Source organism: Paramormyrops kingsleyae, chromosome 2, assembly GCF_048594095.1.
Source record: "Paramormyrops kingsleyae isolate MSU_618 chromosome 2, PKINGS_0.4, whole genome shotgun sequence".
NCBI lineage: Eukaryota > Metazoa > Chordata > Actinopteri > Osteoglossiformes > Mormyridae > Paramormyrops > Paramormyrops kingsleyae.
The window spans coordinates 15,794,613-15,821,466 of NC_132798.1; the positions used below are offsets into that span (position 1 = coordinate 15,794,613).

Consider the following 26,854-nt stretch of genomic DNA (forward strand, 5'->3'; position numbering starts at 1 on the left):
AAAATGATCAGAGTCTTCACACCCGAGTGGATGTGGTCTGGTTTTGAAATTATAACCGAGCTGTAAATCTCACTGGCCTGTCCATCCCACTGCAATCTACTGAAGTCCATAAAGTTGCTTGCTAATCCCACTTGCTAATCCCTTCATAAACACTTACATTCATTATTTCTCAAACACTTTTATTAAAAGGAAATCTTGCATAATCTGTATTCTAACCTACGTTCCACATGCAGGATACCAGCACTTTCTCTAGCACACACAGCAGTGTGTGCTACAGTGTGTGTTCCAGTTACTTTTTATTAACTTTTTATTAACTGGAACACACAGGTCACTGAAAACATGTCGCTGCTGATCTCACACAACATAGTGCTCAGCCTGGTTCTAGAAAAGGCAGATCATCTCCTCTAACCAGTGCAGAGGTCGTCTCTAGAACAGATACTAACTCTAGAAAGTACAGACCATCTTCTTCAGATAGTGTTGAAGCTGGCTCTAGAACAGACACTCAACTCCTAAAAGTAATGAACTGGCTCTAGAACAAACAGATCAGCTGCAGAATGCACAGACAATCTCCTCCAGACTGTGTTGAGGTTGGCTGTAGAACGGACCAGCCATCTACTCCAAAAAGTAACAGGCTGGCTCTAGAATACACAGATCGTCTAACCCGTATCTTCTCCAGGCATCGCAAACAGTGTATTCGGATGGCAGCAACAGTCGACAGTGTGACAGCCAGATGTCGGCGACTGGTACAGAAATAAAGGCCGGCGTTTGCTGCCGACGGTAACCTTTCAGGAATACCCGAGAGGAGGCCAGCCTGCCCAAGCACTGCGGAGTCCCCCACCCCGAGCACTGCGGAGTCCCCCACCCCGAGCACTGCGGAGTCCCCCACCCCGAGCACTGCGGAGTCCCCCACCCCGAGCACTGCGGAGTCCCCCACCCCGAGCACTGCGGAGTCCCCCCACCCCACTCCCCTCCATGTTTAGGCATAGACAGCTCAGCTCCACCCGGCCATCACAGCTCAACAGTTCCACACCCACACAATGCGTGAGAGCACTCAGCTTAATCCCCCTCCCCACCCCCACTTCTCCGCAGGCATCAGAGGACAGTGCCGGCGCTGCCCCGCACCTGCCCGCTGTCCGTCACCCCTCAGTGACGCCCCCCCCCCCCCAGCCCGGCTCCTCGCAGGCTTACCCACAAAGGCAGCCTGTCCAATGGCATCCTCACGGTGATCAGGTGGTACAAAGTGACAGCTCGCGCTCCTGAGAGCGTCCCTCACGAGACATGAAGGGTGACGTGTCTCACCCTCACAGCTTATTAGTTACAACCTGGAGAGGGAGCCACCAAACTCAGATCTGCACATCACATGACGTGCGAGAAAAACACCACCAGATGCTGCCTTTCTACCTGACAGGTAGCCAAAACCAAACCACACTAATTAGTACTCAAATAAATGGCAAATTGTTTGAAACATTTGGTTAGTTGTTCAGAGAATATCGCCCAGCGTCACCATGTTCACATTTTAAGATATGAGACTGCAAAAATTGCATGAGGGCTTTACACTCACATGTAGGTTCTTAACATCCAAAAAACACACAGAAGCAAACCATCAGAGACAGAATAAGAAGCCCATATGAATTTAAAACAATTAATTTTAATATTTCCTCCCAAAATTAAGGAAATGAGTGAGCAGCTTCTTCCCCCACAGACAAATGTTAATCTTATTTGTTCGGTGCTCAGACTGGAACATGATTTTGTAGCAGGACCAGAGGGAGGTTAACCGGACACTAACCAGAGCAATGATGGTTACTTAAGCTGACCTACTAACTAGTAGCGATGCCCAGGAAGGTACACCTCCAGCAGACCTCCAGCTCCTCAGCCCCGCGCAGTCTGTCGGCAGGAGCCGCCCCAAACGTCCCTCTGTGCTATGAGGTTCGGGAAACGCTACAGCGCCGCCCTGGAACACACAGAGCGCCGCCCTGGGAGGCCCCCCTGACCTCCAGCACGCCTCCTGCTCCTCAGCCACGCGCAGTTTCGGTGTCAGGCTGGCAGAAGTTGCCCCAGACGTCCCTCTGTCCAGCGTCCTCCAGAGGACATAGATGAACACAACGAGCCAGGTGGGCGGGACGTGGTCTCCAGGAAGCATGAGGCTGTCATGCATGACAGACATATTGCAGGGGTATCCCCCCCCCCCAAAAAAAAAAGATAGACCACAGACTAGTAAAAAACCTCTGTCATGCATATTAATGTAAGCACCCCCCATCGTACAAGGCTCCATTGTCCAAGCCCCCTCACCCCCTTTCATTACCCTTCCCTTTTTCATTTCACCCCCCCCACACCCATTCCTCAAGACCTGGGATCCGGGTTTTAATCTCCCGGTATTCAAGAGAGTGACAGAATCTGGGGACTCTGCACCAGCGCTGAACTGTGTGCTCAATGGCAACCCCCCCCCCCCCACCAGCTCTGGGGGTGTCATTTACAGGAAGGGGTGTCCAAGGCCCCTCAACCCCTTCACCTTTTCCCCACCCCCCTGTGTTGCAGGTGCCACAGCCTGATCCACCTGGCTCTGTCTGAGCAACACGACCCATATCCTGTCAGGAGACTAACAGGAAAACCTTCCTTCCTCTTTTATTCTACTTTTCTTTTTTTTTTTTTACAGTCATCTGTTCTCCAGGGAAAGAAAGAAAGAGGGAAGGGGAAAAAAAGCGTGGAGTTGAACCTTTTGAGTCTGTCAGCCATGCATCCTTGGTCCACAAAAGCTCGAGCGTCTTCTGAAATCGCACAATAATGCAGTTCACTCCATCAAAGCCAATGAAATAACCCAAGAGTTCAAATGGAGGAGTTTGTTATTCTTCTTGCCTAAATGTGTGCTCGAGAATGGGCAGAGTTTACCTCTGCTGTGGTCTCTCAAGGCCGCCCAAAGCGGCCAGTGTGAGTCAAACACGTTCCATGCAGCTCAGCTCATGAACTCAATCTATCTTCAAATAGGGAGCTTTCATCACAGAGGAGCTCTTGCCCATTCCTGCGTTCACCGTGGTCCAAACAAGGCCGTTGTTACCGCACAGGCCCACGCGAGAGGAACTATAACTTCAAAGAGGGTGAAGCCTTGACACAGGGCTGCTGCGGCAACACGTAGCGCAGCAATTAGTAAACTTTTCACCAAATGGACACTTAACAAGAACCGAAAGGTTACAGTGATCCTATGAAAGGTATCTCACTGCTAGTCAGATAGATATCTGTCCTTCTAAATGAATAAAACTGAGAAGTTCTATTCATCTGACTTTATACAGTGCTAGGAGACTCAGGAGAAAAAAAGGTTGATAATAGCACTCAAAAAAGATGAACAGAAGTTAATTTTAAATGGTGTTAAAAGTCAGTGAGGAAATATTCAGACCACACTGGAGGATGTGCACGCAGTTTGGGTATGTGTTGAGGATGTGTTTGACAGCAAAATCTCAATAGAACGGATTTCTCATCTTGTTCTGATCTCCAGTAAAATCCAAAGCTTCAGAGCATCATAACCCTTGAACCTCATAACACTAAAACTCTTCATGTCTAAAAATGCAAATTATATCTCAGAACAGAAATTATGCAAGTCTGACTAATATGAACAGCATAATCACTTATGTCAAAATCTGAATGGGCCGAGTCTCGTAGGACACAAATTAAACATTTGCAAATATTTTTACTAGACTGCCACACAGCCCTGTGCGTAAGTGATGTTACACAATACAGTAGTCTTTGGAATGTTCTAGGCCAATTTGTGATTATTAGTACTGTAAATACAAAACAACTGCAATTTCAAAATCTATTTGTCTTAATTTATATAACATAAAATGTCCACAGAATGCGGAGCCGCTGAAATCACAGTCAGCTTAGAAACATACGCAGGTCACATTATTTGAGAGCAACTTCAACAGACCTTCCAAATGTACTACAACGGGTCTCCAAGGAGTTTAACTGAAGCTGCACGGACACGGCTCATCAAACGACTCATCTCCATGGAACAACAACTATGTGAAAGGACCATCTACTTGGGAACATCTCAGTTCAGATCAGTGAAACCCAGGACGCTGACCAAAGCAGTGATGCTTTAATACAAGAAGGAAGCGACTTCAGTGGACATCAGTAATAATCTCAAGCTCATTATTTTGAACATATACCCTGCAGAGGCTGTGGCAGATTTTCAAGAGTGACAAATGTGTTTAAAAATCACACCCCAAGGACACATGGAGCAGGCTAAGTGTGTAATTATGAGGCATTATGTAATTATACTAGGTGTACCAATGAATTTATTTCTCCATTAAAACATTTATATGTTTCCTGTATCAGAATGTTTTCACTTCTTTTTTTGTTCTTGTTTGTAAATCTTTCCTCACAGCCTCATAAACTGAAAATTGAGGGCCAGGGGTTTGTGTTATCAGCACAGATCTGTCCCAGTGGAAAATTAGCATAAATCGCAGCAGAACACTCTGTGACAGACTCTTTTATAAAATCGTGGCGTAGTAAATAAAATTAGATCGACCGATTCCCTGACGGTGAGCGGATTCCGGAAAATGAGGCCAGCTGAACGGAACGGGACACCGCCGTAGCTGCTTCCATAACCAAACGCACACAGAACTCAGAGTACCGGCCTCGACATCCCAGCCTATTAAACAGCGGGGGGATCCGTGTGTCCCAGACGAGCACTGGGGAGAGACGAGCCTGCCATCCCTCCCTAAAACGGAGTTTAGAAGAACATCACAGCAGTTTGGCCTCGCAGTAAAAGGACAGATGAATGAGGTGTTTTCACTGAGCTGTCGGCCCTTTGTGTGGAAGCACAGAGCAACTGATAGCGACTGGAGGAGGAAGAATTTCGGCTAATGAATCAGTGCTGTAGGGTGAACGCACAGACCAAGGAGTGTGTGAGACCGGCCCTCACATGCGCGCGCGCGCGCGCACACACACACACACAGGTTTGTAATTATACCTTTGTGGGGACTTTCTATTCATTTCTATGGGGAAAATTCTAATCCCAACATGACGACCTTAACCCCTACCCAGTCCTAAACTTAACCAAAAGTAACCAAACAAAATACAAGACTTTTGGCATTTTTAGATTTTTGATTGCATTCACAGATCTTTGTGGGGACCTGAAAAATGGTCCCCACAACATCAAAATAACAGGTTTTTATTACAGTGTAGGGAAAATTTGGTCCCCACAACGTAATATAAACATAATTCTCACACACACACACACAGGTATGTTATTATATCTTTGTGGGGACTCTCCATTCGTTTTTATTGGCATAACCCTAATCCCAGCAATGACAGTCTTAACCTCTACCCAGGCGTAACCTTACCCAAATAAAAGACATTCGGCATTTTTGGTTTTTGATTGCAGTCACAGACTTTTATAAAATTGAGTTTGTCCTTGTGGGGACTGAAAAAATGTCTCTACAAGATAAAAAGTTACAGGTTTTTATCACGTTGTGGGGAAATCTAGTCCGCACAATTTAATAATTACAAAAATGTGCGCGCGCACACACAGACACACAGACACCCAGCGACATGCTCAGCCCCCCGGGAAGGTCAGGATGATGTGGCAGTGGGATCACTGTGACCTTGTTTACATTGCTGGGCTTCTTAATTCCCTCGACTGCAGGAAGGGAAGGGATCGCGCAGCTCCTTTCATTGCTGAGCGTGTTCGTGTGTGTGTGTGTGTGTGTGTGTGTGTGTGGGGCGGGGGCACAGAGCAGAGACAATCTCAAAGCAAGCCTTGACTTCAAACCCCAGAGACACTGCAGCACCCAGTGACGCACACGGCGCTTTTTAAACATGCTTCCCTGTCCCTACGCCATTTTCTCAAACGTCTCACTCCCTCCCTACCTTTTCGTAATCACCTCTCCATCTTTCCCTAAACTCTAGTCCTAACCTGTTCTCGCTACTCTGCTTCCTTTACAATGTGGCTCCGTCTGGCTCCGGAGAGCCTCCTGAAATCCACGTTCTCCATGCGAAAAAGGCAGCTGTAAAGTCAGACACTCAGTGGGTCACGGCCTGCCTCGGCATCCAAGCTATTTACCCCGAGAAGCTTCTCAGACTTTGCCGGACTCTACTGCCAAGTGACGATGCAAACCTTTGAGCTGTCCATGTCAAGACAGTGCCGACATTAACTATTCCCCACTGATTGCATGTACTTCTGTTTGTTTTCCCGGAATTAAAATGGTAACGTGCTCTCGCGCTGATCTATTTTAGTGCTCGCAGCCGTCGCGATCCAGGAGTCACACACGCACCAGCTATTCTCATAGCCGAGCTTGTATTTGGGTCAATAATGCAATGCGGCTACATGCTAAAAGGGCAGCCTGGCAAACGGGACAGCAGGTACACTGTCTGGGAGCGAGAGGATTAGGGGAGGACAGCAATGAAGGTGCACGCCTTGGGGGGGTAAAGTAGCGATGAGTTCCCATTTTACAAAGCACCCATCTTGGTCTAATATTAGGGTGATCAGCAGCCAACAATGAGCGGCAATGAAGATGAGGAAGACATGAAGAAATGGTGAGGAACCAAGAGGAATCAAGGAGCCGGGATGGGCCACCAAACAGCGCGTTTCATCTGGGACCTTGGCGATTATTTTAAACATTAACACGGAAAGTCTCTGAGATGATCACGGGCCCGTGTGACACTTAAGACCGCACACACCCGTGTTTGGCTCACATGTGTGCAAAGCAGCAGCAGTACAGCCACGGCTGGAGGAGGGGGGAGGGTGACGGTTCATTCGAAAGCTTAAGTTCCAGCTGCGTCTCTAAGTGTCAGACAGCTGAAGTTGCGTGAATCCCTTGAAGTGAAGAGCACACACACTGAAAGCAGCAAAACCAAACCACATGGGTCACAGTCATGGAGGCACCCACCAGAAGCGCTACAGCCATCACTGGGGACTCGACCAAAGAAGCGAGGCTGCCTCAACCAACCCAATGTCGAAAAAAAACATCAGGCACTGAGCGGCTCAAAAAACTTTTTGGAGACCAATAACTGGAACGAATACTATGCAAATACCTACTTTGACCACAGAAGGAAAGAAGAATATAGAAGAATTACAGAGGTGATAAAAGGCAGGACAGGAAACTAAACTTAAAATCAGCGTAAATTCCGAAAGCCAAAGACTGGATCTGGGGAAAGAGTGGCCTGTTTAGGGCGGGGGGGACAAGCACAGCCCCCACTCATCTAAAGACCTTGACAGGACGGAGTGAGCACAAACACCCACCCCCACCACAACAACAGCCAAAACTTCTGTGGGCTGCTGTCTCCCAGCTTCACAGTTCCAACAACACTGATGTACACAGGGGAGGAGTGGGCAAGGAGACACCCAGCGGCGTGGGGGCAGGGGGCATCCACTCAGGGGGGGCACGGGGGCATCCACTCACCCTCAGCCGCGTGGAGAACGGACAGCAGTGCCAGCAGCAGGGCGCTCCAAACGGGTCGTCCCGGTAAAGATGCCATCCTCTGTCCACCGCGGCGAGTCCCAGAGGTCGTCCGCGGCCTCCTTCGCTTCACCACGTTGGTCTGTGTGTGCCGGGGATCAACGGGGGGGGGGGGAGGGGGCGGGGGGACTGGCAACTCTCCGTAGTGTGAGAACCGGCACACGACGCAGGTTCTCTCCGGCGTGCAAGCGTGCTCTGAACTGACGGCCCAGCTGTGAGGGAGGGAGAGAAAGGCAGAGAGAGAGAGAGAGAGAGAGAGAGAGAGAGAGGAGGGGGAGGGAGAATGAGAGAGAGAGAGGGCGGTTAGTGGGCCGCTCTCTCGCTTGCGCGGATGCCGCCGCCCGTGCAGTTTGGCCGGCCCACTCTCGCCGGGCACCTTCTGGACGGGACAACAAAGCAGCAGCTGAACCCCCCCCCACCCCCACCCTGCTCCACGCTGACCTCGCCCCGTTCCCCTCACACTTCCCCAGCTCCTGTTTCCCAAAGAAAGTGGTGGGGAGGGCTTGAGCGAGGGGCCGGGGAAGAGGGTTTTTGGGGGTGGGGATGGGGGCCATTGTAGCCCCCTCACCGCACAAGGGGTGGTAAGCACATGGGGGAATTCTTTCGCAAGCCACTGAACCGCCTGTGAGAGTGGGGGTTTGCATGGGTGATGGGGGGGGCAGCGCAACAAACAAACCCAATTCACAGCCAGTCGGGGTGTTGTCGCCCCGCAGGCTGGGCCTCCGTCCAAGTGGTGGCGCTGTGGCGCAGGTCTCGGGAGCGCCAAACTGGCCAGCCTATAAGAGGGATGCGCCGGGTTTCTGAGAGACCGGAGCTCGGCCGTTCATACTCCTGAGCCACAATCAGAGGGTCCTCCGGTCCGTAGCCCGGAAGCTTCCGTGGTGAGCATTGCTGAGCTCCTTTGGTGACCCGCAGATGGCGATCAGCCTGCGGGCAGGGGGGGGCCCTTAAGGAGGCCATGATCACAGGGTTGTGGGTTCGAGTCCTAAAAAGGGGTGGGTTCCGGAATAGGCGGCAGATTCCCCCACAAACAGGCAGCTGTATAAACAGGGCCCCTCCTGCAGGTCACGCTGGACCCAAACGCCCACTGAGCAAATAAATGTATTAAATACAACAGGAATCCAGGGGAGCAATTTAAAAGTCGCACCCCATGTCCTTCCTTGGGTTTTAAAATCAGTCTGGTGTGGTGTCTGAGAAATTATTCAATAAAATCCTCATATATACACTCCTCAGGCATAACACACCTATCTGGGTCATTGCTGGACTGTGATTAGTGTAATTATTGTGTTGTGAAAAATGTGAGAAGCTGATTGATTTTTTTTATAGTTGGCCCCACCCAGGACACACTGAACAGGCTGCAAGCACAAACTATCACTGCTCTCTCAGGGAGGAAGTCTGCATCAAGGACCAAATGACCCGTTTATGCTGAAAAACATAAGAACTTAAATTTCTGATTTGCCTTTGACTAACTGGTATTAATCATAAGCAAACTGTCAGCAGAGGGTGATTATATCTGACATTGTGGAAAGTAAAAATAACATTTGGAAGGACCGTGTTCAGGACCAGCACTTTAAGATTCGATGAAGATCATAAGGAAAGATAAAAGCAGGAAGAAGGTCGGCTCCTAGCCAATGACAGAAACTCAGGGACAGTGCAGTTTCTGGATATCTGTAAGCGGATAACCTGATTGGTCAAGCATGCTAAAATCTGCGTTTCCAATAGCAACAAAAGAAAAAGTCATGAAAACACGGCAAAGCTTTGTCCGTTCGTGTGGATCACGCTCACGATCAAGGACCAAAAATGCTGCAGTGGTTCTGTGGGCCAGAGAAAGGGGATCGGCGTTTTGAGCAGGAGAAAACTGCAGTCCGTCTGCACCCAATGGAATGGGTCAAAAAAACTCACTCACCAAGAGTGAAAACTTCACCATTTCTGCTCAAAAACAAGGTGACAATTGGTTTATACCGGTGTGGTTGCAAGTTAAGCCAACTGTTAATTGTACATGACTATTCTGTGTTATGATGGTAGTTGTTGGTAACATATCACTGATCCCTGCAGTTCAGGAACACATAACACCATCGGCAATAGCAAGCAGCATAAAACAAGACAGCAGTCACTAGTAGCAATCAGAGTAGCACGAGCCGACATTCGGGACCGAGAGAGACGCTCAGAACCAATAGAATGTGTTTGAACAGCACAGACGTGGTGAAATGGATTCGGCTATATTTAGCTGGCTGTTAATAGGTTTCCATTCGCTGGGAAATAGCTCTGTTCCTCCCCAGTGCCCCGTCCGCCCGTCCCAGAGGCCTGCAAATCCCGAACAAAGACCAGCTCTTCACCGTGCCTAAAAAAGGGGCCACGGCAGCGCTGCCCCAGCACCGGGGGAAGGTGAAATGGCGCGGGAGACGTCGGTAACGGAGTCCTCTGCGACTTTGCAAAGATTCCCCAGAGATGATGGGAGACAGCTGAGGATTCTGGGACTGAACAATCGTGGGTGAAGAAGTAGCCGTGTGAGAATCGCTGTGGAATCGTGTCGGTGTTCAGTGACGTCAGGCAGCTTGCAGCTGTGTCAGAGGTTAAATGTGTGTGTGTGTGTGTGTATATATATACATATACACACACACACATGTTACAGTAACGTGAGCCAGTCCTGGAGAATCATGGGGGCCGTCAGGAGGGGGCGTTTCCCATGTAACACGTGACCCGTGACTGTGCCAACAGCCCGCAGGCTGATCCACTGCGGTCAGGAGACTGGCGGCACAACCGACCCATGGGGACTGCAACCCGATTCCATACTTTCCCCCCCACCGCCCTGGCAGGGTCACCAGCGGCCCGACCTCTCGACGCCCGTAACAAAACGGCGCCTCGTATGGCACAAGCATTTCCTTTAAAAAGGTTACAAGTTAAGCTGATTAACGGGAAGCTATTATAGAAATTACATCGTCTGCCAAAGGCGCGTGGAACAATAATGGTGCCGAACGAGGGGCAAATATGCCCCCCTTTACTGACTTGATGGCGTTAGATTTTTGCTGTGAAAAAAAAAAAGATTTTTGCTGTGAAAAGGGTGTGACCCACCCAGCAGGCTGCCACGCCCCCGTCTCCCTGTGCGAGCCAATAGCAGTGAAGCCCAACACCCAGGCTGAGAGCTGAGGTCGGACACAGTGTGGGCTGCCAAGCCGAAGAACAGGACACCGCAGGACGACAATGAGCGCGACCGTGGACACATCACACAAATGGGGGGGGGGGGGACTGACAACCTCCCCGCCTCCCTTCGCTCTCATCACTTTCCCTTTCTTGCCAGCAGATTTGCCGATCATAATCAGCTTACGGTTAAACCATTATCACATTATCGAGTCGAGGTGGCCATTTCTCTGATTCACCGGGGGCCTGCCCACGTGCTTTAGGCCTCTCCCCCCCCCCCCCCCCCCCCCCCCCCCACCACACCCCCCCACTGCCTTATCACTATGACACAACTCTGTGTTGCCAAGGCCAAGCAGGCAGAATAAAAGCAAACAGCATTAAACAACCAAATACAAATAAATTAATCGGGTAACATAGTCAACAAAGGCAAGGCAAGATTTGACTAATTACACTGTGAGGTACAGTGTAAAGGCGATGTATGACAACAGTAAAAAGGGCACTGATAACGGTGAGCAGGAAGTGGAAAATTCTGCAGTTTCGAGTTCAGCTGTCGCTGAACGGCTGTTTCGGTAAATATTAGCGAGACGCTAATGAGAAACACGCCAATCAAAGACAGACCGCTAGGAATCACAATTTAATCGAAATACATAACGAGAAAGCAGCAGAATAATTAGAGAAAGAAGAATCAGAATAAGTCAAACATTTGGTGTAATCCAGTTGACTTTACAAAAAAAAAAAAAATCGCTCTACCTCCATTCTTCCCACAACTAAAACAAGCATAGCAAAAACGACCACAGAAGATCAAAGGGACGCGAACAAAGAAAGTAAAAATAATCACATGAAATGTGAAATTTCCCTTCTGTGGTCCTCGATGACGTGCAAGGTTAGGGGTTAAAGGTCGGACGGGTAGCGGAGACAGGGAGGCGGCTTATTTTGTGGTCTGTCTTTGGGCGGGTGACCCTTACTGTAGACAGACAGCAACGATTCACTGAACCACAGCCACCTTCTGCCCCCGGGCCTGGGGTATCTTTCAGGTGGCCAGTGAGAGGTGGGCAGAAACACCCACATGCCCAGAATAGGTGAAGCAGGTAGGAGCGGTTTCACCAAAAGTCACGCCCCTCGGGCCTTGCTAGCTTATTGGGCCTGTGTTCCTCAGAAAACTGGCCCGAATGGCACCATACCGAACAGCAAGAAGACCGATTTGCGGTTCAGGGGATTCCCGCAGTGTCATGGGAAACATTGTTGGACAGCAGGCCCAAGCTGTAATACAAGTTCAGGGAGCCATACAAGGCTTGTCCGGATCAGCTGTGCCTCCTCTTCCTCGAGGTCCAACAGAACAGGCCAAACGGCAACATGCAGATGGAAAATATGACCGTTACAGGCAAAACTAAATGACATGACTGATAGCAACTGGAAGATCCATGCAGTCAGTGACGATGTCTCACTCGCGGTTTCAATTCAGAAGTTTTTTTTGTCTTGTTGTGAATCTTGAGCACCATGGATTAATCTGTCCACCATCCAAGGAACTTGGAAACACACACGACCTCACAATACCTCGCTCGTGTTCCCTCACTGTAATTTCATGGAGACTGCAGTGAATGACTTGAACACCAAAGTAAAAACACACTCAACATCAACTACCACATCCTCATCTTTGAGGTTTCCCTCCAGGAGTACCATAGACCCATCGCATTGCTGACTGGGTCAGTCCTAGGCAGGAGATAATGGGTCAGGAAGCACTGTGTGGTACTGTCCTCATCATCAGAGAAGCTTACAATAGAAGCCAGTCACCAGAAATGCAACCTCTTGCGCTCTCTCTGTAACCTCGGAGCACACCAAACATCTCAATGACTTCTTAGCTGTATATTTTGCCCAAGCATCAAAAGTGCTATCAAAATTTAAATTACAAACATCCCTAAAGTGATATGAATCTGAAATGAGTGAGTTGTACGTGTGTCCTGATGCAGTACAACGCCAGAAAGCATTCAGCATCTGTAAACAAAAACGGAAAATGCCAAAAGCTGTGTGTTAAAATTCGGGATTCGAGATTAAATTCTATGTTAATATCGTTTCCCTCCAGTAAAAACAGTAATTATAGATCTATGAATATAATATTACACCCTAACAACGCTTCATGCTCTACACAATGATATATATGGTTATATATTACATTTTTCTCCATTTAATTATGTGCATGTATTATGCTAAGTTTTCACTGATTATCACTTTGCATATAAACAGACTCTTAAAAATGCAATAGTGTGAACTGCTCCCAGTCAAGAGGACAATAACAGAACCAGAGTAAAAAGCCCGCAGGGTCTCTTAGGTAAACAGTGTAAATCTGTAAGATGACCCCCCCACCCCATCCCCCCACCAAAGAGAGCCTTTTGGTATGACACGAGACAGAACAGATGACCAACAGCTGCCTGATTACAATCCCACGTGCGGCAACTATTGCCCACCTGGTCATGTGACCGGTACTCAGAAAGGGGCAAAGCTGGGAATTTTCTCTGAGGTGGGGTTTGACCTGCCCAGAGGAACACCGGGGGGTGGGTTACTGGCTCTCACATTTATTCTCCTGGAAACCTGGCATCTTCAGTCCCACAGCATTATCCTTTAAGTCAAACCGAACACAAGAAACTGAACTTAGTATACAGCACTGAACCACAAGAAACTCCACATCAACGACCACATTTTCTCCAGTTGGCTAAAACCAGACCAAAAAATAATGCTATACTATATAAGTAGCCTTCTGAATGATAAACAGCCTAGAGCACTGCTTGACCTCTGCCCACATCAAAGGCCCCCTGACGCGGTCCAATGTACTGCCCAAGCTTCTTCTTTCATTTTCAGTTGCCTTGTAGATATTTGAATGCAAAGTTGACTTGCATTGATTACGATCTTTACATGAAACTTGTTTTTTCCCAGATGGACATCTTGACTACAGAAGACCAGGTGCAGGACCTTGTGCGAGTTGCTCCCTACTCCATTAGCCGCCCATAACCACCTGTGGGCCTTCGGCTACCTGATAAATTCAGTTTGCACAAGTTGGGCTGGGGCCACCAATTGGCCATGTGGAAGAGTCTCATTGAGCGGTTCCGTCAAGGAGCCCCCCATCAGTACAGCATTAAAAGGGCCCCGCCCCATGCTGGGCCACCCAGAGCTGAGCCTCTGCTCCAAAGGGGGATCGAATGCAAAGCCCTGCAAGACCAGGCAGCTGCCCTTTGAGCCGGAGACACAAATCACTCTGAACATCAGTGTTGGGCATTTCAGGTCCAGAAGCTACAAATCCAGACCAGTTGAGTGCTCTGCGACTCTTGATGCTCAACTGGTTGGTAGAAACAAAATCTTGGTTCTGGACCTGAAATTCCCAACACTGCTGAACATACAGACCTGTTTGAATCTACACAGATTATCACTCAAACTGCGGAGCACCTAGGCCTTAAGCAGACCCCATCACGCCTGCCCCAACGCAGCTCCTGACAGGTGGGGACGCGGAAGGCACTCATTACCACACCCTGGGTCGCACACGCCGTCAGCTCATTGTTTACTCAGTTGCTGACAAGCTTCAATCCTCCCACCGCCTCCTTAAAGCCGCTGGTCTCAAATCAGTATTTAAACATGACGGCCGCTGCTAGATTTTACATTATTTACTTAATAATCCATGCATTACAGGTCTAAAAATCTTATCAGCAAAGGGTTGGATCATGCAGTATAAGCACCTCTCTATGGGGGAACCTCTCTATTGATCTCCTATTGTCCCTGTTATGAATAAAAACAACTACAAGTGCTACAAAAAGCCGCCGTCATTGACAGGCTCCATCAGGGGCTACAGAAGAGGATCTGTGATCAAACTGCAGGTTCGTTTATGCAGGCAGTCTCACGCATTCTGCCCATTCTGTTCATCGCCTGGTGCAACAGAAGCTACTACTGGCCCCATGGTTTCTGCAAAGTTCTATCAGCATATGCCATCAACACACGTTCCTTTATCAAGTACTGGACTGTGAGGACTATAACCTCCACAAGCTCTACACTCCTTATTCTATAACACAACATCCTTCATGAAGCTTTACTAATCCACTCAGTTTCCCATGAATCCTTGGCACTGCAGTCCATGCGATGCCGCAGTGCTTCATGGGAATTGTATGAACTTGCCATCCATCAACCAATGTTCATTTTATCCAGTCTGAATGATATTTGGTGTGGATTTGGACCGCAGCAGCCGATATGAGCGGAACATGAAGCCATCTTAATATTTCCACTGAAACAGAAACTTAAAACAACACAAGGTCAGATAGTTTGGACATAATTTTTGGTTATTTATTCATTCATGGCATATCTAAGCAAGTAACAATGTCTCTTCTGCCTGGAGTGTATGCTCTGGTTGCTGGGGGGAGGGGGGGTTGATGAGGATTCTGCTCAAATCTGCCCCCCAAATTAACTGGTGTTAGCTTGACCTCTCACCTTATCCAACCTGCTGTGTTCCAAACAGGGAAGACAGAATGGAAGTGAGTCTTAAACGGAGGCAGAAAAGAAGACTCTCATGTGCACAGAATGAAATGTGTGCCCTTTTGTTTCCAAAAGGTGCGTAAACAGACTCAGCATAAAGTGCTGGGCACATCGAGCACTCAGGCACAACCTTGCAGGAGCCGTGTATCAATGGGCTGATTGGGTTATGTGTAAAAATCCACCGATCCTTCTTCAAACCGCTTATTCTGGTCAGCGTCACCGGACGTGCAAACGTCATACATGTACAATCCGTGTTTATGACTTGCATTTGAGTGTCTCCTGGGTTCAGAGCCCGGTAGACTGGAACATCAGGCGTGAGTCTCACTTGAGATGACGGTACTACTGTGTGAAATCTCACACTCCTGCAGCAAATCCTGTGGGAAAACCAAAGATTGTGGGGAATTAAACTCTGCAGGTTCCGGCAGTTTCCGGGCCATTAACTAATCTCACTACGATAAACTTCAGACCTGTGCAGCTCAGAAACCCATTTATGAAAGCAGAACCTCACAGTGCCAGATACAGAGATGAAGTATGTAAAATAAACAGCTACCATTCCCAAAGGTCCTGTTTGATTTTCAGAATGTAAAATCCTGTTCACTGTTTCACTGTTGTCTTCCCTTATCTGCTCTTTAAACTTTATCTATTTTCACTTTGTCAGTTTTGCCAGTGAACCTATTTTACAGGAATACATTTGAACATATGACTAAAAATATAAATGCAATTCAAACCTGCAGTGAGACACACAGACACACTGACTGTATACAGACCGAAATGCAGACAAACAAAAAGACGAGTAAATGGACAAACACACAGAAAGATATGGACGTGGACATAGATAGCAGGGGGGTGACAAGGCAAGTGTATCGCCGATACATATTTTAAAGGTATCACAAGAGTCACGGAACAGCACTACACTGACATTCACTTTTAAGAAGCAGACGCTATTGTCAAAAGCAACATACAAGTATGGCGAGCTGCACATTACAAACATACACGCCATCAAGGAGTCAACTAGGGCCTAAGTGCGGCTAAGTTGAGCTTGCAATAAATGCCCAGTTACAAGTGTACTACTTAACAGTATTATTATAATGACAGGACAAAGCAGCAAGAGCCCATCACAGGACGGCTATGTGCCGGCCTAATGGTTAGGAAAGTGTGCTTGTAATTGAAAGGTTGCTGGTTTGAATCCCGGACCAGTAAGCATATTGCCCATCCCTAGGCATAGGAAGTTAAAGGCACAGATATATGGATAGACTGCATACATACTAAATTACCAACAGGCACAGATAGATATATTGACAGCAGAAAGCCTGCAGACACAGGTATACAAAGGGAATTACTGACTTAGAAAACAGAGATCCTTACGGATGTACAGACACGGGCAGATACGCTGAGAGCAGACCGTCTGCCAACAGATGTGCACACACATATAAACAGAATTACAGAGATATACTAATATACATATACCGTTCAAAAATTTGTGGCCACTTAGAAATTTCCTTGTTTTCCATAAAAACATACATGAAATGAGTCTGAATAGGCAATATATCTAAATCAATTTAAAATAGTCATTGACAAAGTTAAAAATAATCATCTTTGAAATTAAAATAATTATTGTGTTCTTCAAACTTTGCTTTCGTCAAGGAGTTTTCCATTTGCAGCAATAACAGCCTTGTAAACCTTGGGCATTTTAGATGTCAGTTTGTTGAAGCAATCTGATGAGATTTCACCCCGTGCTTCTTGAAGCATCTCCCACAAGTTGGATTGGCTTGATGAGCACTTCTTACGTGCCATTTGTTCAAGCTGCTCCCATAACAGCTCAACAGAGTTGAGATCCGGTGTGTTAGCCATTCCATTATACACAGAAAACCAGCTGACTGCTTCTTCCATAAATAGTTCTTGCATAGTTTGTACCTGTGTTTGGGTCATTGTCCTGCTGTAGGACGAAACTGGCTCCAATTAAATGTCGTCTACAGTTTATGGCATGGTGTTGCAAAATGGAGTGATAGCCTTCCTTCTTCAAGATCCCTTTTGCTCTGTACAATTCTCCCACTTTACCATCACAAAAGCAGCCCCAGACCATCGTATCGCCTCCACCATGCATGACGGCTGTCGTCAAACACTCCTCCAGTGTCTTTTCATTTGATCTGCTTCTCAAAATGTTCTTCTTTGTGATCCGAACACCTCAAACTTAGTTTGGTCTATCCATAGCACGCTTTTTCCATTCCCCTGTCCATTGTCTGTGTTCCAGGGTTGGGGCCATTCCGGAATGCATTTGTCAATTCCATTCCAAATCAGGAAATGGAACTGGTACGATATGGCTTTTTCTTTGCAATTCTGCTCTAAAGGCCAGCATCCCGGACATTCACTGACATTGAGACTGGTCTTTTGCAGGTACTATTTAATGGACCTGCCAGTTAAAGACCTATGAGGCATCTGTCTCTCAAACTACACACTCTAATATATTTATCCTCTCGCTGTTGTGCACCGGGGACTCCCTCTCCTCTTTCTATTGAGGTTTGAGCCAGTGTGCGCTGTTCTGTGAAGGGAGTAGTACACAGCATTGTAAGAGATCTTCAGTTTCCTGGCAATTTCTCGCATGGTATAGCCTTCATTTCTCAGAACAAGAACAGATTGGTGAGCTTCAGAAGAAAGTTCTTTGTTTCTGACCATTTTGAGCTTGTAATCGAACCCATAAGTGCTGATGCGGCAGAAACTACATCTAGTCCAAAGAAGGCCAGTTTTATTGCTTCTTTAATCAGTGCAACAATTTTCATCTGTGCTAACAGAATCACAAAAGGGTTTTCTAATGATCAATTAACCTTTTAAAATGGTGAACTTGCATTAGCAAACATAACATTCCACTGGAACACAGGACTAATTGTTGGTGATAATGGGCCTCTCTACACCTATTTAGACATTCCATTAAAAAGCAGCCATTTCCAGCTATGATAGTCATTTACAACACTAACAATGTCTACACAGTATTTCTGATCAATCTGATGTTATTTTAATGGAAAGCAAGTCAATTTCTAAGTGACCCCAAACTTTTGAATGGTTGTGTATACACAAAGTGACAGACTGGAGTGTATACCTACAGATATGGATAGACAGACATACAGACCAACAGAAACAGACATTTGGCTATACAACCAGCGGACATGGACATACAAACAGACAGACAGAGACTGACACGTGGCTATACAGACAGATGTGGATATACAGACAGACAGGGACTGACATGTGGCCATACAGACAAACGTAGATATACAGACAGACAGAGACATACATGTGGATATGCATACAGACAGAGACAACCATGGCTATACAGACAGACATGTAGATATACAGACAGACAGACAAAGACAGACATGTTGCTATAGACAGACATGTGGATATACAGACAGACAGACATGCATACAGACAGACAGAGACAGACATGTGGCTATACAGACAGACGTGTATATACAGACAGACAGACACACACACACACACACACACACACACATACAGACAGACAGAGACAGACACATGGCTATACAGACAGACGTGTGTATATACAGACAGACACACACACACACACACACATACAGACAGACAGAGACAGACACATGGCTATACAGACAGACGTGTGTATATACAGACAGACAGACATGCATACAGACAGACAAAGACAGACACATGGCTATACAGACAGACATGTGTATATACAGACAGACAGACACACACACACACATACAGACAGACAGACAGAGACAGACACATGGCTATACAGACAGACGTGTGTATATACAGACAGACAGACATGCATACAGACAGACAAAGACAGACACATGGCTATACAGACAGACATGTGTATATACAGACAGACAGACACACACACACACATACAGACAGACAGAGACAGACACATGGCTATACAGACAGACGTGTATATACAGACAGACACACACACATACAGACAGAGACAGACACATGGCTATACAGACAGACGTGTGTATATACAGACAGACAGACACACACACACACATACAGACCGACAGAGACAGACACATGGCTATACAGACAGACGTGTGTATATACAGACAGACAGACAGACACACACACAGACAGAGACAGACACATGGCTATACAGACAGACGTGTGTATATACAGACAGACAGACACACACACATACAGACCGACAGAGACAGACACATGGCTATACAGACAGACGTGTGTATATACAGACAGACAGACACACACACACACATACAGACCGACAGAGACAGACACATGGCTATACAGACAGACGTGTGTATATACAGATAGACAGACAGACACACACACAGACAGACAGAGACAGACACATGGCTATACAGACAGACGTGTGTATATACAGACAGACAGACACACACACATACAGACCGACAGAGACAGACACATGGCTATACAGACAGACGTGTGTATATACAGACAGACAGACAGACAGACAGACACACACACAGACCGACAGAGACAGACACATGGCTATACAGACAGACGTGTGTATATACAGACAGACAGACACACACACATACAGACCGACAGAGACAGACACATGGCTATACAGACAGACGTGTGTATATACAGACAGACAGACAGACACACACACAGACAGAGACAGACACATGGCTATACAGACAGACGTGTGTATATACAGACAGACAGACACACACACATACAGACCGACAGAGACAGACACATGGCTATACAGACAGACAGACACACACACACACATACAGACCGACAGAGACAGACACATGGCTATACAGACAGACGTGTGTATATACAGATAGACAGACAGACACACACACAGACAGACAGAGACAGACACATGGCTATACAGACAGACGTGTGTATATACAGACAGACAGACACACACACATACAGACCGACAGAGACAGACACATGGCTATACAGACAGACGTGTGTATATACAGACAGACAGACAGACAGACAGACAGACACACACACAGACCGACAGAGACAGACACATGGCTATACAGACAGACGTGTGTATATACAGACAGACAGACACACACACATACAGACCGACAGAGACAGACACATGGCTATACAGACAGACGTGTGTATATACAGACAGACAGACAGACACACACACAGACCGACAGAGACAGACACATGGCTATACAGACAGACGTGTGTATATACAGACAGACAGACACACACACATACAGACCGACAGAGACAGACACATGGCTATACAGACAGACGTGTGTATATACAGACAGACAGACACACACACATACAGACCGACAGAGACAGACACATGGCTATACAGACAGACGTGTGTATATACAGACGGACAGATACTAGCTGCATGCTGGGTGTCCCTGCTTATCTGAGTACATTTCTTTACTAAAGACTGATAACTCTAACCAGTGCCTCAGTCTGTCTGGAAAAGCTGATCTTCCCCTTTTAGTCTCTCTAAAAGGGGGGGGGGAGCTAATCCCTTTGACACCCGGCTGACATGGGCTCAGGATGGGATCTCTGGGGGGCGAGCCCATTGGGACACAGGTGCTGTCTGCAGCAAGGGAAACGAGGCTGGGGTAGATTGTTGTTTTTACAGCCCTCCCAGAAGAACTGGACCCCCCAATCCTGAACAAGAGTGGCCTTTTTCTGGTACCTCTTTTTGTTTACTTTGTATTTTCAACACCGTTGCCCAGCAGGGTTGGGGGTGCTAGATTGACAGCCAAAACAACCTCACACCCCAGACCCAGGCTGTGGATTCCACATGACCACCCCCCCCCCCACACACACACACACATATACTTAATGGCAGCAAAGACAAGCAAGTCCCAGCCAAACCCCCCCAACCCTACCCTTCCCGGTCCTCCACAAAGGGCAACAGCCTTCCTGAGATGGAAATCTCTGCTGATCGCAAAACTGAAGGGGTAAATAAGAGTGCAGAGTGAGTGTGACCTTGAGCCAAGAGCAAGACCTTCCAAACAGCCCCTGATTAGTGCTGGGTGTTTCCATGGTAACAGAGCAGGAGATAAACCTGAACAGCCTCGTAACTGAACAGGGTCACAGCACTGGAATGGGCCTCGGAACTGAAGAGCATCTCAGCACTGATCACCTTCTGGGAGCTGAACACCGCCTTGGACCCGAATGAGGTCTCAGCATTCCTCCTGGCTCCTCCCTCCGGTTCTACATGTGTCTGGCGGCTATGGAGATGAGACAGCGAGGTCTTGTTCCAATCTAACTTTTATCAGAATCACTGTAATCAGGGATTGACATAACTGGTGCGCAAGTACGCATTCACCTTTAAAAGCGATACATGCGGCAATCAATTAATGTAAAAGCGCAAATACGTACATATTTCATGTGCATTTGCGCCGATATGACAAGAAATTATCGTGCATTCACGCTGTTACAATTGATTGCCGCACGTATCGCTTTTAAAGGTGAACTTGCGTACCAGTTATGTCAATCCCTGACTATAATAAACTGAATCACTGTAATACATAAAGCAGCTGGTTACTGAGGATCCTGTGTATTTATGACAAGCTGAAAAGTCATTAGCTGAAAAGATCACATAACTCCCCACAAACTTCTGCTGTCCTGTGTCTGTGGAGGGGCTGGTTCCACAGGGCCCATCAACCTGAGTCATTTACCATCCTGTTATTACAGGCACTGGTCGAAACATACAGGCTTAGCTGCTGTCTGAAGCACCAGGATGTAAACCAATCAAAACTGCCCGATGCAGGACCCAAAATATGGGTGGCCTGCCACTGCCCGTGACACCGCCTGAGGGGGGCGGGGGGCATAGTCTGACTTGTCACTGAAAAACCAAAAAGATTCCAGGCATGTGCGGTCTGTTAGAAAGAAAGAAAGAAAGAAAGAAAGAAAGAAAGAACTCAAAAATGTTACTGTCACTGTAATTACACTATACACATTTTTAATTATATCAATATTCAAAAAGTTGACATCTACCACAGTATTATCTAATTATCCATGCATTAATAACAGTTAATTAGTAACACAGAGGCACTATACTGCAGATGGACAGCTGGCTGAAGCAGCCATGACAGTAACAGTCATTGTACTGGAATTAATAATGCTAATGAGTACTAATGAGTACTAATTAAAGTACTAATGAGTTGTAATTAGAGTACTTAGAGTTACTGTATCTCATTACTCTAATTAGAGTAATGAGATCTAATGGGAGTAATAATGATTACTAATGATGAAGGATATCAACATGAGCAGGAATGGCTGACTGGCTAGAGTAAGCCGGAGTAACAGGAGAAGTAGCAGTAACACTACAGTAGGAGTACAGTAGAAGTATTTATAGTATTATAAGTAGTACTACTGGCAATAGTAACAGCAGAACCAGGGGATAGCAGGCAATGCAAGCTGTACCTTGGGAGTACTCCTGTTATGACCGGGCTGTGACAGCAGCCCCCATCAAACCTCTCATTAAACCCATAAAACCAAAAATGCCCCCCCACCCCCATTCCTCTCCAGGGTACAAAACTAAGCAGGACAGGAACACTCAGCTGAGGGACCCCAATTCAGCCACCAGGCACTTGGCATGTGACACAGTGTCTGATTGACTGGGGGGGGGCAAAGTGCTTCTTCAGTGAAAACACAATGCTTTTCATAAAGAGGACCAGCTTTCTCAAAAAGCTGGAGACAGAAAGAGAGGATGGACAGAAGGGCTGGGGGCCTTATTACGGGGGTGGGGGGCACCGTACTGCCCCGCAAACCCTCACTGACCCCCGCACCTGTCTGAGTGCATTAATCTGCAAATGCACCCCCCTCATCCCTGTCCTGCCACATCAACATCCCTCTGAACGGAGCATCTTCCGGAGGTGACGACCCCCAGCATGGCACCCTGCGGCCATGGTGACAGTATTAAGCGCCTTTGTTAGTGCTTTGGGACACAGGGGCAATGTACTGGTCCCAACAGCTACCTGGGCAGGAGGTGACAGGAGGCCCACAGTTCCACACGGTCGAACCCAGGCTGCCTGTCCCTGCACTCGGGTTGAAGTGCTTGTTGTGGCTCCGCCCCTTGGCGCATAAACTAGCCAGCCCCCCCCCTTTGTCCCACCACCCAACCCGAGCATGGGTAGGCAGGTGCAGTGGCATGGGTTCACACCCCTCCGGCCTCCATGTTTTGCGCCACATAAACAAAGGGATTACACAGAGCGCTAACGAGGATTAGCGCAACGCCAGACAACAGCTGGCTCTCTGCCCCAATTAGGGCTCACAACAAAAAAGCAAAAAACAACAACGTGCCAATTACCTGTTTGTCCAGAAGGGAGAAAGGGACCAATCAGGAAAGGAAAGAAAGGGACCAATCAGGAAAGAAAAAGGGGGGGGGGGTTATCAGTGCTCAGGCCTGGCGGAGGATGAGGACGCGATGTTGAGTTTGTGCAAAAGCAGAGCAGAGTGTTTGACTGGCTCCCTCAGTGAGACAGTGACACTGACAGGAGTGAAAAGGACATAGGCCTGTGCTTACAAGCTGGGGGGGGGGGCACACACACACATACTAACGAGCCTGTGTAGGGAGGGTGACTTCATGGAGGAGGGACTCTCAGCTGCTGCCGATGATATGGAGAGAGGCGTTACGGGACGGCACATATAACGAGCAAACAAGTGGCCAGATGTGCTTATGAGGCACCAATAGATAATACATAATAATAAGCAGATACATTTTGATTTCCTTAGTACGTTTGTTGGTTGTTAAAGGCTGTTCAGTCATGGCACACTGGACACAATGCAACACTGTTCTTACATAAAATAACGTTTATCCTGTATATGACACGGCAAAGACATCAGTTAAAAGGTTGGCATTTCACTACACAGATGTACAGTGAATGTTTATGTAAGAACTTGAAAAACTGTAAAACTGAATCAATATTTGCTTATGTGTCTACAGCACTGTTTTAGCACATCTGCTAGCATATACAAAAGTGTTAAACACGGTGTTTCTTCCTGCCAGGGCACCATCACTTTCTCTCTCCCGTTTGTATAATTTCGCACTTAAGACAGAGGTAGAGAGAGAGGGTGTCTGTGTTCGCTATAAATCTCTTCAGTTTGTTCAGCTTGTTTATTACGTGCCATGTTTCCAAGAACGCCCTCTAGAGGTAACAGTGGAAGCTGCTTGGAAAACGGAACTCGGCGCCAAGTCCCACTCTAGAGATCCAACTTCAGCGGGAGAAGCATCTGCCGTCCAAATAAATACACATGTTCAACTCATAAAACTCTTTTAAACTGTCACTGGTGAAGTGTCGACCTTTGACCTCTGAACTTTTGCATGATGTACTGTTTCAGCATCTACATTCATATATATATATTTTTTTTATACACGTTTAACCAGGTAATTTAATTTGGGCGTGACAAGTAAGCTGATATTTGTTTATTTCAACGCCTTTTGAACCTTCCTTCCAATTGCAGTTGCTGAATTCAGACTCTCTTTTTTGGTTTTCCAAACATTGTCAGAATTCACAAACACCCCAAGCTTGACCCCGTCCCTGAGGTCTGGCTTCTCGCCCCAGTCAAAATCAAACAATAACTGTTGTTTTCATCCAAGACAGAGTCCAATGACAATCAGCCTCAGACTCTGAATCTGTCCCAGGTTCTGTACACAAAGCACTAAACTTTCAACACAATGTTTTTGGCTTGCTGTGAATTATATGACTTCCATTAAAATTTATTAAGTAGCCAAATAATGACAGTACTGTACAACCCTGATCAGAGTAAGAGGATAGAAGAAGGATGGATGGAAATAATTACACTGCGTTAATATGGACTGTAAGCCTGTTATTCCTATTTTCAATGCTTACTTTAGTCTTAGGCACTTAAAATGTCTGTAATAACACAGTCGACGTGTGTATTGCTGCGTGACAGACTACTGACAGTGTTTATAATGAAGAAACCTTGTATGTGGTAATGTCTGTTTTCTAATGCTGCAGCCACAGTGGGTGGGTAAATTACTAGAGTACCATATATATATTCAAGTCTGAATTCCTTTAATGAGAAAAATTATCAGCTCACTAAAGATTGAACTTCTTTCAATGTAAAAACAGTCGAAAGGGCAAAATCAGGGAAGCCTCACGGGAACAGAGATCCGGGGTCACGGAAAGGAAAGGATTCTGGCAAATGGAATAACCAGATGTCTGTATGAACTTCCTGGAGAAACAAAGGAGAGCATCAGACACCGGAACACAAAAGTCAAAATGGGGCCCATTGCAGTGTTTAATACATATTCACACCAGAAACCAAAACACACAAGCCGGAATGAGGTCCATCTGTGTGTTTAATTCATATTCACATCAGGATTTAAAATACAAAAGCCGGAATGAGGTCCGTCTCAGTGTTTAATTCATATTCACACGAGGAACTAGAACATACAAGCCAGAATGAGGTCCATCTGTGTGTTTAATTCATATTCACAACAGGAACTAAAATATACAAGGCGGAATGAGACCCATTTGCGTGTTTAATTCATAATCACACCAGGAACTAGAAATCGCAAGCCGGAGTGAGGTCTGTCGCAGTGTTTAATTCATATTCACACGAGGAACTAGAACATGTAAGGCAGAATGAGGTCCATCTGTGTGTTTAATTCATAATCATACCAGGAACTAGTACACGCAAGCCGGAATGAGGTCTGTCACAGTGTTTAATTCATATTCACATTAGGAACCAGAACAAACAAGTGGGAATGAGGTCCAATGCAGTATTTAATTCATATTCACACCAGGAACCAGAACATGTGGGTTAGCAAAGTAAAGGGGACCCTCCTCAGGGACCCCGCAACGACAAAAGCACGTGACCTTCAGCCATGGTGACAGACCGGCAGCCCGGTGGACCGCGATGTTACCTCAGACCTTACTCTGTGCTGGTACAGGGTGACATATCTCTTTTTCCTCGCAGTATTAGTGTCATTCAACAAGGGCGAATTGTGGGGGGGGGGCTGGGAACAGAGGGCGAGGCTGTCACACACAATGGAGGGAATGGCATGACTGCCCCCCGACCAGGTGCGGGGGGTCACAGTGAGTGCCATCAGCCGCGCTTCAGCTGCCAAACATAGCGCAGCCACTGTTAAGTTCTGCCCCCCCCACCTCTAAAGCCTCCCCACCCTGTGCCTCTCCTAGGGCCCCAAGGCCACACAATCTGCAGGCTCTCGCTGGCCGCCAGGGATGGCTGGACACAGGATCTGTGTCATTCGGCGAGCAGAACACAGGGGGCCCGCTTCATGTGCATTGGCCCACCGGGGCTCACTGAACCGTCCCGCAGACATCAGAGGGGGGCCCCATGGCCCAAGCAGAACACAGGTAAGCCGAGAGCGTGACAGCGACCTCTGATCCTCAGCATGGCCTGTTCCTATGCTGTAAGTAAACCGCGGTGACATCCAGCCTACATGAAATCAGATCACAATCTCCTGTTGGTCCTTCCAACATAGCTAGATGCTCTCAAGCAGCTAAGATCCTCACAGCTGACCACGATAATTAATGAAAACGCTACCAGTGAGAAGGGCCACGAGACCAAAACTCACTTAGTCCACAGGATACATTTTTGAGAACATTTCTGTGGACTTGGTGAGTTTAACAAAATTTCTTCGTTGGATTACACTAGGACTGAGTGAGTTTTGGAATCTTTTTCCTCAGTGTTCTCTTCCCTGTCCTCTCGAACCCTAACCCGTGTGTTGATTTGGGCAGAGGTCTACAGCTGTGCATCATCCAAGAGGAATTAGCGTAGTT

The 26,854-nt window shown here is 47.1% G+C and overlaps 1 protein-coding gene across 1 annotated transcript in view; it reads right to left on the reverse strand.

Annotated features, from left to right (window-relative positions):
• Positions 1-26,854, reverse strand: part of bmpr1ba (bone morphogenetic protein receptor, type IBa) — an 86,081-nt gene that overhangs the window by 18,183 nt on the left and 41,044 nt on the right. Inside the window, exon 4 of the mRNA XM_023836655.2 lies at positions 7,395-7,663. Within this exon, the coding sequence (XP_023692423.1) occupies positions 7,395-7,470 (76 nt within the window). The 5' untranslated portion in view covers positions 7,471-7,663. The remainder of the gene's footprint in view (positions 1-7,394; positions 7,664-26,854) is intronic.